General features: G+C 48.9%; 1 protein-coding gene across 4 annotated transcripts in view; it reads right to left on the bottom strand.

Annotated features, from left to right (window-relative positions):
• DCX (doublecortin) overlaps positions 1–11,828 on the bottom strand; it is a 116,658-nt gene extending 104,830 nt beyond the window's left edge. For 2 of the 4 annotated variants that reach the window (XM_084639391.1, XM_084639392.1), the window contains exons 1-2: positions 11,635–11,824; positions 9,694–10,084 (exon numbers count right to left, since the gene is read on the bottom strand). In XM_084639391.1, the coding sequence (XP_084495517.1) occupies positions 9,694–10,057 (364 nt within the window). In that variant the 5' untranslated portion in view covers positions 10,058–10,084; positions 11,635–11,824. Of the gene's footprint in view, positions 1–9,693; positions 10,085–11,634 lie in introns of all 4 variants that reach the window. The other 2 variants (XM_084639390.1, XM_084639393.1) reach the window with 2 other exon arrangements.
• Between the last annotated feature and the right edge of the window lie 663 nt (positions 11,829–12,491).

The raw sequence follows: 12,491 nt of genomic DNA, 5'->3' as shown, positions 1-12,491 counted from the left end.
GCAGCCACTGCTCTCTGGCCACCCCACTCTGAAGGCAGCAGCGCAGAAGTAAGGCGGGCATGGTATGGCATTGCCACCCTTACTTCTGCGCTGCTGCTGGCAGGGCGCTGCCTTCGGAGCTGGGCGCTCGGCCAACAGCCACTGCTCTCTAGCTGCCCAGCTCTGAAGGCAGCACAGAAGTAAGGGTGGCAATGCCATAAGCCCCCTAAAATAACCTTACAACCTCCCTGCAACTCCCTTTTGGATCAGGACTCCCAATATGAGAAACCCTGACTACCCCTTGAAATGTGTATAGGGTAAGATCACATAAAAAACCAGATTTCATGGTCCGTGACGCATTTTTCATGGCCATGAATTTGGTAGGGCCCTATTAATAACTGATTATATCAAGAAGGTTGATATGTTTAATGCCTATTTTGCTTGTCTACATTATAAAGGTTAATTATGACAGATGCTTAACAAAATTAATATTAACAATAAACGGGGAAGAAAAACAAGCCATAATAGAGAAGGTACTGGTTAAAGAATATTTAGATAACTTAGATGTATTACAGTTGGCAGGGCCTGACGAAATTCACCCTTATGGTACTTAAGGAACTAACTGAAGCAATTTTGGAACTATTAGTGATTATCTTCAAGAACTCAGGGAGGACAGGTGAGGTCCCAGAGGACTGGAGAAGGGCAAACATAGTACCTATCTTTAAAAGGGGGACTCGGGAAATTATAAACCAATCAGCCTAACTTCAACATCTGGAACAAATTATTAAACAATCAATATGTAAGCACCTAAGGGATAATATGTTAATAAGTAATAGCCAGCACAAATTTGTCAAGAACAAATCATGTCAGACCAACCTAACTCCCTTCTTTGACAGAGTTACTGGCCTACTGGATAGGGGAGGAAGTAGTAGATGTGATATATCTTTATTTTAGTAAGGTTTTTGACACAGTCCTACATTAAATTCTCATAAGCAAATTTAAGGAAATGTGGTTTAGAGCAGTGACTCTCAACCTTTCCAGACTACTGTACCCTTTCAGGAATCTGATTTGTCCTGTGTACTCCCAAGTTTCACCTCACTTAAAAACTACTTGCTTACAAAATCAGACATAAAAATACAAAAGTATCACAGCACACTGTTACTGAACAATTGCTTTCTCACCTTTATCATATAATTATAAAATAAATCAATTTGACTATAAATATTGTACTTACATTTCAGTGTATAGTATATAAAGCAGTATAAACAAGTCATTGTATGAGATTTTAGTTTGTACTGACTTCACTAGTGCTTTTTCTGTAGCCTGCTGTAAAACTAGGCAAATATCTAAATGAGTTGATGTACCCCCTGGAAGACCTCTGCAAACCCCCAATGGAGAACCACTGATTTAGAGGATACTACTATAAGATGGGTGCATAACTCGTTGAAAGACCTTACTCAAAGAATAGTTATCAATGGTTTGTTTTCAGACTTGGAGGATGTATCTAGGGGAGTCCTCCGGGGTCTTTCCTGGGTCCAGTACTGTTCAACATTTTCATTAATGACTTGGATAATGGAATGGAGAGTAAGCTTGTTAAAATTTGCAGATGACACCAAGCTGGGAAAGGTTGCAAGCACTATGGAGGTCAGGATTAGAATTCAAAATGACCCTGAAAAATTGGAGAAATGGTCTGAAATCTACACGGTGAAATTCAATAAAGACAAGTGAAGTACTACACTTAGGAAAGAAAAATCAAATGCACAAACAGAAAATGGAGAATAAATAGGTAGTCAGTAGTACTGCAGAAATGGATCTGGGGGTTATAGTGAATCACAAACTGAACATGAGCCAGTAATGTGATGCGCTTGCTAATATCATTGGGGGGTATTTTAACAGGAATGTCATAACTTTCCCGCTCTACTTGGAAGAAACATTTAGTGAGACTCAACACTACAATTGCTTCCAAGTTCCACTTACTGCTAATATGTCCAACCTTCTTTCTGTTCATCAGGTGGCACAAGACCAAGATTGCTGCCAGACTGGTTAGTTCAGCATTGCTTAATGTGACCCTGCATCCTAGAAAGAATGTATTTACGATACCCTGATACCCCCTGTTCACAGAACAGCCTTCCATGATACAGATGTTATCATCAAAAATGCAGAATGTAACACTTAATACTAATTTCAGTTATTCAGTATTTATGACAAAAGCAAAGTCTATGGAGATCAGTCTCTCTTTTATAACTACCTTTTTCAGGTTCTAGTTGCAGTATTGAAGGTTATGCTTTATAAAACAATGACTGTAATTATGCTTGCATTACACTCTAATTATTCTTTTTGATATATGTAGTTACCATTAATATAAAAGGTTAATTATATGATTGAATAATTTTTATCCCTTTACTGACATTTTGGTTTTTTCCCTACATGTGCTAGCATGCAATCTTATAAGCAAGAAGTTAACTGCTTGCTGGAGGATTCTCTGCTCCTTGAAGCCTTTAAACTACGATTTGAGGACTTCAATAGCACAGATATAGGTGTGAGGTTTTTTTTGTAGGAGTGGTGGGTGAAATTCTGTGGCCTGCGTTGTGCAGGAGGTCAGACTAGATGATCATAATGGTCCCTTCTGACCTAAATATCTATGAATCTATGAACTGCAATGATTATGTGAAAAATTATAGTCCTGTTCCAATGTAACTACACGGTAATTACAGCTGCTGTAATATAAATTATAACCCATTAAGGTCTCTTTCTCTTTCTGTTTGGTGCTCTGCAAGCAGCTATCCATAGTGATATGGGAACATGGTTATCATGGAGTAGTTGGTAAAGGCATTAGGCTATTAACTTTACATTTTTATTCATTGGAATGAGGATTTCTTTGTTTTCATTCCGTTCAGATACATGTGTACATTGGCTGAGGTTCTGTAGTGCGACTCTGCCAACCACATTTGAAATAAATACTTGTTTTTCAAATTCACGTCAGAAGCTAAATCTTTTTTATTGCCATTTTGGTGTGACACATCAAAGCCAAACTGTCAGCACCCCCTGCTGTAACCTAATCAGTTAAACAAACACTTTTCCAGGAGCTGGGTAACATTCCTGCTTGCAGCACAGTGAAGACCATACAAAATGATTTAAAAAAATTAAAAGGCAGGGATATTTGCTTCTACTCCACTGCAGAAACAGGACACGTAAGAGAGAAACCAACGGAACAGGAAATGTGAAGTTTCCTTTTTATGTAGCTATTATTGAAAATGGGAGAGTTACAATAAATAAAATTCAGATGCAGGGTGTGGGGGGTAGCGCCTTCCAAAAGGTCCCACAATGAATCACAGGGAAAGCTCAGCACAGAACCAACCTCTTCCTAATGTGCAGGCCAGTGTCTTATTCATTAAAATCTGTTGTTTCCTAATAAAAGGAAGGGGCCTCGTGACTTTCCTATAGTCTCATCAAATGAGCCAGAAGGTCTGTTTGAATGAAAATGCCAGCCGACATGCTTCCTAACAATATCAAAATAGCTTCAACTCGGTGAATCCAGAAAAGAAAGAACCAAGTGTCTGAATTTCTAATTGAGAAGAGAGCACAAGAATCACTGCGGGTGTGCTCTTCATTCATTATACACAACTACGTCACCTGCAGACACCCCTCGCTCCCTCCCCATGGCATTGCTCCTGGGACTGAAATAAAGCTCTGACCATGTAATGATATTATTTCCTGTCTTGACTCCAGGCGGCTTTGTCTCCAGAGTGTGACATCATTCAAGATGGCAGCCATTGGGTCAGAGATAACTCATGGGGCCAAAATAACTCCGGTGTACTGAGAGCAAACTGAACAACCTGCCCAAGTTCTGAGTTGACCAGGTTTCATCCTGAATCTCAGTTTTGGAAACAGTTTGGAATAGTCTGCAATTCCAACAATTCCATAGATAACTGACACACAAACAGGCACCAAGGCCTACCATGGACCACTAAAATAGCCGTTAGTGTCCATGGACACATTCTTGCACAGATACACACACTACACAAATGTCCACACACACCCCAACCCACAGACACACCCCTACAGACACACTGTCCACACAACCCACAATCCACAGACACGCCCCTATAAACACATGGCGCACATCCTCCTCAGTGCAGAGACACACCCCTGCAAACATACGGCGCACATCCCCCTCAGCCCAGAGACATGCCCCTATAGACACTGCACACATCCCCCCACTGTGCAGATACACCCTAACAGACACTGCGCATACCCCCCCACTGTGCAGACATGCCCCAACACTGTGCACATCCCCCCCACTGCGCAGACACGCCCCTACAGACACTGCACACATCCCTCCCATTGCACACACACGCCTTACAGACACTGTACACATCCCTCCAGTGCGTAGACACGCTCCTACAGACACTGCACACATCCCTCCCATTGCACACACACGCCTTACAGACACTGTACACATCCCCCCAGTGCGTAGACACGCTCCTACAGACACTGCGCACATCCCCTCACTGCGCAGACAAGCCCCTACAGACACTGCGCACATCCCCCCACTGCGCAGACACGCCCCTACAGACACTGCGCACATCCCCCCACTGTGCAGACACACCCTAACAGACACTGCGCATATCCCCCCACTGTGCAGATATGCCCCAACACTGTGCACATCCCCCCCACTGCGCAGACACGCCCCTACAGACACTGCACACATCCCTCCCATTGCACACACACGCCTTACAGACACTGCGCACATCCCCCCAGTGCGTAGACACGCTCCTACAGACACTGCGCACATCCCCTCACTGCGCAGACACGCCCCTACAGACACTGCACACATCCCTCCCATTGCATACACACGCCTTACAGACACTGCGCACATCCCCCCAGTGCGTAGACACGCTCCTACAGACACTGCACACATCCCCTCACTGCGCAGACACGCCCCTACAGACACTGCGCACATCCCCTCACTGCGCAGACATGCCCCTACAGACACTGCGCACATCCGCCCAGTGTGTAGACACACTCCTACAGTCACTGCGCACATCCCCCCACTGCGCAGACACGCCCCTACAGACACTGCACACATCCCCCACTGCGCAGACACGCCCCTACAGACACTGCGCACATCCCCTCACTGCGCAGACATGCCCCTACAGACACTGCACACATCCCCCACTGCGCAGACACGCCCCAACACTGCGCACATCCCCCCACTGCGCAGACACGCCCCAACACTGCGCACATCCCCCCACTGCGCAGACACGCCCCTACAGACACTGCGCACATCCCCCCATTGTGCAGACACGCCCCAACACTGCGCACATCCCCCCACTGCACAGACACGCCCCTACAGACACTGCGCACATCCCTCCCATTGCACACACATGCCTTACAGACACTGCGCACATCCCCCCACTGCGCAGACACGCCCCTACAGACACTGCGCACATCCCCCCACTGCGCAGACACGCCCCTACAGACACTGCACACATCCCCCACTGTGCACACACACCTTACAGACACTGTACACATCCCCCCAGTGCGTAGACACGCTCCTACAGACACTGCACACATCCCCCCACTGCGCAGACACGCCCCTACAGACACTGCACACATCCCTCCCATTGCACACACACGCCTTACAGACACTGTACACATCCCCCCACTGCGCAGACACGCCCCTACAGACACTGCACACATCCCTCCCATTGCACACACATGCCTTACAGACACTGCGCACATCCACCCCACTGCACAGACACGCCCCTACAGACACTGCGCACATCTCCCCACTGTGCAGACATGCCCCAACACTGCACACATCCCTCCACTGCGCAGACACGCCCCTACAGACACTGCACACATCCCTCCCATTGCACACACATGCCTTACAGACACTGCGCACATCCACCCCACTGCACAGACACGCCCCTACAGACACTGCGCACATCTCCCCACTGTGCAGACATGCACCAACACTGCGCACATCTCCCCACTGTGCAGACACGCCCCTACAGACACTGCGCACATCTCCCCACTGTGCAGACATGCCCCTACAGACACTGCGCACATCTCCCCACTGTGCAGACATGCCCCTACAGACACTGCACAGATCCCCCCCGTGCAGACATGCCCCAACACTGCGCACATCCCCCCACTGTGCAGACACGCCCCTACAGACACTGCACACATCCCTCCCATTGCACACACACGCCTTACAGACACTGCGCACATCCGCCCCACTGCACAGACACGCCCCTACAGACACTGCACACATCCCCCCACTGCGCAGACACGCCCCTACAGACACTGCACACATCCCTCCCATTGCACACACACGCCTCTACAGACACTGCGCACATCCGCCCAGTGTGTAGACACACTCCTACAGTCACTGCGCACATCCCCCCACTGCGCAGACACGCCCCTACAGACACTGCACACATCCCCCCATTGTGCAGACATGCCCCAACACTGCGCACATCCCCCCACTGCGCAGACACGCTCCTACAGACACTGCACACATCCCTCCCATTGCGCACACACGCCTTACAGACACTGCGCACATCCCCCCACTGCACAGACACGCCCCTACAGACACTGCACACATCCCCCCACTGCGCAGACACACCTCTACAGACACTGCACACATCCCTCCCATTGCACACACACGCCTTACAGACACTGTACACATCCCCCCAGTGCGTAGACACGCTCCTACAGACACTGCGCACATCCCCTCACTGCGCAGACAAGCCCCTACAGACACTGCGCACATCCCCCCACTGCGCAGACACGCCCCTACAGACACTGCGCACATCCCCCCACTGTGCAGACACACCCTAACAGACACTGCGCATATCCCCCCACTGTGCAGATATGCCCCAACACTGTGCACATCCCCCCCACTGCGCAGACACGCCCCTACAGACACTGCACACATCCCTCCCATTGCACACACACGCCTTACAGACACTGCGCACATCCCCCCAGTGCGTAGACACGCTCCTACAGACACTGCGCACATCCCCTCACTGCGCAGACACGCCCCTACAGACACTGCACACATCCCTCCCATTGCATACACACGCCTTACAGACACTGCGCACATCCCCCCAGTGCGTAGACACGCTCCTACAGACACTGCACACATCCCCTCACTGCGCAGACACGCCCCTACAGACACTGCGCACATCCCCTCACTGCGCAGACATGCCCCTACAGACACTGCGCACATCCGCCCAGTGTGTAGACACACTCCTACAGTCACTGCGCACATCCCCCCACTGCGCAGACACGCCCCTACAGACACTGCACACATCCCCCACTGCGCAGACACGCCCCTACAGACACTGCGCACATCCCCTCACTGCGCAGACATGCCCCTACAGACACTGCACACATCCCCCACTGCGCAGACACGCCCCAACACTGCGCACATCCCCCCACTGCGCAGACACGCCCCAACACTGCGCACATCCCCCCACTGCGCAGACACGCCCCTACAGACACTGCGCACATCCCCCCATTGTGCAGACACGCCCCAACACTGCGCACATCCCCCCACTGCACAGACACGCCCCTACAGACACTGCGCACATCCCTCCCATTGCACACACATGCCTTACAGACACTGCGCACATCCCCCCACTGCGCAGACACGCCCCTACAGACACTGCGCACATCCCCCCACTGCGCAGACACGCCCCTACAGACACTGCACACATCCCCCACTGTGCACACACACCTTACAGACACTGTACACATCCCCCCAGTGCGTAGACACGCTCCTACAGACACTGCACACATCCCCCCACTGCGCAGACACGCCCCTACAGACACTGCACACATCCCTCCCATTGCACACACACGCCTTACAGACACTGTACACATCCCCCCACTGCGCAGACACGCCCCTACAGACACTGCACACATCCCTCCCATTGCACACACATGCCTTACAGACACTGCGCACATCCACCCCACTGCACAGACACGCCCCTACAGACACTGCGCACATCTCCCCACTGTGCAGACATGCCCCAACACTGCACACATCCCTCCACTGCGCAGACACGCCCCTACAGACACTGCACACATCCCTCCCATTGCACACACATGCCTTACAGACACTGCGCACATCCACCCCACTGCACAGACACGCCCCTACAGACACTGCGCACATCTCCCCACTGTGCAGACATGCACCAACACTGCGCACATCTCCCCACTGTGCAGACACGCCCCTACAGACACTGCGCACATCTCCCCACTGTGCAGACATGCCCCTACAGACACTGCGCACATCTCCCCACTGTGCAGACATGCCCCTACAGACACTGCACAGATCCCCCCCGTGCAGACATGCCCCAACACTGCGCACATCCCCCCACTGTGCAGACACGCCCCTACAGACACTGCACACATCCCTCCCATTGCACACACACGCCTTACAGACACTGCGCACATCCGCCCCACTGCACAGACACGCCCCTACAGACACTGCACACATCCCCCCACTGCGCAGACACGCCCCTACAGACACTGCACACATCCCTCCCATTGCACACACACGCCTCTACAGACACTGCGCACATCCGCCCAGTGTGTAGACACACTCCTACAGTCACTGCGCACATCCCCCCACTGCGCAGACACGCCCCTACAGACACTGCACACATCCCCCCATTGTGCAGACATGCCCCAACACTGCGCACATCCCCCCACTGCGCAGACACGCTCCTACAGACACTGCACACATCCCTCCCATTGCGCACACACGCCTTACAGACACTGCGCACATCCCCCCACTGCACAGACACGCCCCTACAGACACTGCACACATCCCCCCACTGCGCAGACACACCTCTACAGACACTGCACACATCCCTCCCATTGCACACACACGCCTTACAGACACTGTACACATCCCCCCACTGAGCAGACACGCCTCTACAGACACCGCATACATCCTCCCCCCACTGTGCAGACACGCTCCTACAGACACTGCGCACATCCGCCCCAACGTGCGCACACCCACCTAATTTACAGACATGCCCCTAGATACTGCGCACACACACTGCCAACCCACAGACACGCCCCTACAGACACTGCGTACATCCTTCCCATTGCACACACACGCCCCTACATACACTGCGCAGACATGCCTCCCCAACACACAGACACACTGCTCACATTTTGCCACTGCACAGACACACTGCATACATCCTCCTCAATGCAGAGGCTCGCCCCTAGAGACACACGGCACACATCCCCCCAATGCACAGACATGCCCCTACAGACCCAGCTCCCCCCACTCAGACACACCCCTACAGACATGCCTATCCCTATGTACATATTTACCGAATCATCCCTCCAGAGACTCCCCCACCGTCCTCCACACCTCTCAAGCAGACAGGCAGGTACACTCCCTTCAGACAGACACACACAAATTTTATATCCAATTGCCTCATCTTTTTATTTGTATTTTTTATTTTATTTTTTTAGAGCAATAAAACTGCCTACAGTCACCTCCCCAAAGCTCTGGGTAGGCATTCAATAGATACACAATACAGCGGACATGACAGTATCATCTATTGAATGCCAAAGAAATGTGACCTTAGAGTCACATCTGAATGGTGCAGATTAATTTCCCCTCCCCAAACCCCTCCTCACTGCACCATAAAGCCATCAGCATATCATGCTAATTACCTTCTTCCAGTTCATCCATGCTCCCAATCTTTCTGGTCCCATCGATGGTGTAGATGTAGCGAACTCCCTGAGGCAGGTTAATGTTATCAGACAGAGAACGGGTCAGGTCAGCCAGCAAAGCATCAAAGCTTCGGAAGCGGTCGGAGGACACGGCATACACAATCCCCTTGAAGTAGCGGTCCCCATTGCGATAGAAACGCACCTTCTTTGCTTTCTTCTCATTACTCAGTGCCTGTAAGGTCCTGGTTCGGTAGAAGCTACAGTGAGCACTGTGAGTGGGGCTGGGCAATCCATTCATACGTGAGCCTCGCATGTTTCTGGACGTCTTATCTCTTTCGTCAAAGTGTCCAAAATCAAGTTCCATAGTTTGGTGAACCCTAAAGATCTGAAGCTGAGTGGAGGGGAATGGGGAGGAAGGAATGCATATGAGATATTAGACTGATCGAGCCCCAAATCCAGACAGAAATTACATACCCACTAGACCTTGGCTTTTCTTTGAATGAACAGAAGCAGTTTATATTCAAAGTGACCCATGTCCTACCCTGATCTAGCTTCATATCAATTCTGGGGCTGGAGGAGGTAGGGGCATTTTTGGAAATGATCCACCCATTGCAGGGAGGGAAATGTGTTTTTAAATAGCAGCCTGGTTTTAGCACATTTAAGTTCTGTGCAGTTTTGAAGTGTAGTGAATTGAGACTTTGGGCTGATGCATGAAAATTACAAACAAAAAAACAAAAATCCCACCCAAACAACAAAGGCTGGCAATTAATTAAACCTCCCGAGCCTTGGGAGACTTTCCCTGGCAGCAGAGAACAAGCAGATCCCAATGAGGTAGGTTTCAATCTGTAGATTTGCATAAGGAGCAAGAGTATCTGAATGTTTAAAATGAGAATAAACTGGTATTTACGAAAGAACGGTTACATGGGAGTAGCCAGTTTCTTTGTGACAGTCTGTTCAATAAAGGCTAGCAACCAGATACTAAACTCCCCCCACCCAGCTGCCCCCTCCCAGCCCATCAATCACTTTCTGACACCATCCTACATTTCCAAGAAGAAATGACTGAAAATTTTTTCATTGAAATGAGAGTTCGATAAACAATTGTCAATTCATGAACTCTTCCTAGGTTTGTTTCTGGTAATAGGAAGAAAAAAAATTGGGTCTTTTTGTTTGTTGTTTTATTCCCCCTACCCTTAAGGAAGTGATTTAATTGTGGAAATTGTCCCTGTCAAAGTATTCACATCACACCACGGCAAGCACACCTTTCATTGTTCTGATCTGTAATGTATTACAGTGGGAAAGAGAGAGGCAGTTTTATGGGCAAAATACAGAGATTGCGCTGAATTGGAGATCAAACCCAATGATCAGTGATTTTTGTGTTCTCTTTAAACTGAACTTAGTACCAAAAGAACAAACCCCAACCCTATAAAATGGGAAACCTTGCAAAGCTGTCACTCTGGGCAAAACTATTAATATGCAACTCACATATGGTAACAGTGTGTTCATACAAAACAGGAATGGGATTAAAATCCAATGGCTCAGCAATCAGGTACAAACCCTAGGAAAAACTGTTGCTATCATTCTCCCACCCATCAGATTTTTGGGAGCCAGTCCCTTTTTCAGTATTTTACAATTTCACCATGACCCAGGGAAGATCTTATTGTCTCTAACATGTAGCAAAGCAGTAGCGGGTTTTGCAGGCAGTTTTTACATAAACAGCGAGTTGCACATATTTTTTCAGCAGTGCAGATTGTGAGATATGTATTTTAATGTCATGCATAAAACAATGAAATATGCAAGCAACTTTAAACATGAATCAGAGGTTTTAAGGTTTTTTGGAAACTGCAGATGCTGTAATGTACAAAAAGAAAGAGGTTTCTCTTTTCCCTTTGTATGTGACATCTGTTACTTTCTGCATGGAAATCACTCTAAAGCGCTACTCACCGGTTTTCAGCTCGTAGGGTGGAGATGCTGAGAGAAAGAAAACCAGTCTCACTCTGCCTTTGTTGTCTGAGCTCCAAGCAAGAAATTCCTGCCAGGGTGGATGAGACTTCTCCTAGGTCCTAGTGCCTTGTGCACCCCTGAAATGGTAACTTTGCCTCAGTGTTTTTCACCCTGATGATCCATTCTCAGTTTAAAGTTTAATCTGTATTATAAACAAAAAGAACAGATTCATTCCAGTTCTGGTTACATTAATAGCAGGGGTGGGGTGGAGTTAATGGGACAAATCTTGAAGTCATTGCCTTCTGCATTTTTAGGCAAAGCTCCCATTGACTTCATATGATCTAATCATCTGGAAAGCACTAATCATCTAGCCCCAATTTGGAAAAAAAAATGCACTTAGGGTTATGTAGCAGTCTTATAGGGTTTCAGTTGCAGGGGGGGGAATGGCTGCAATCCTATAATGTGCAACCAGTTTGGACTTTTGTGTCAAGAAAGTAAGGAAAAGAAAGGCAGAGTTGACAATAGGCAGAGGAGCCTGATTCTTCTCTGATGTTTTTACACTAGTTCATCCTGATTTACACCAGTGTAAGTGAAAAGAGAATTGTGCTCAATGGATCTGCATCTTTTTTTGCCCCATATCATTTTTCTGTGTTACAGAACATCCACGACTAAGCTATTTTTTAGGTGCATACAGGATATAAACCCTCATGCTGAGTACCTAGCATAAACTGACCACTAACTAACAGGAGTAAGAACATCTCTGTAAGTAAACTTTTCCATAACTGTTCACTGTGGGGTTTCTTGCACCTTTTGCTAAACCATCTCATCTGGCACTGGCCACTCTTAGAGATGGGGTA

Source organism: Lepidochelys olivacea (assembly GCF_965140295.1).
Source record: "Lepidochelys olivacea isolate rLepOli2 genome assembly, chromosome: 9".
Taxonomy (NCBI): Eukaryota; Metazoa; Chordata; order Testudines; family Cheloniidae; genus Lepidochelys; species Lepidochelys olivacea.
The sequence above is the reverse complement of the archived record's forward strand: the minus strand, read 5'-3'. Positions and strand labels throughout refer to the sequence as shown.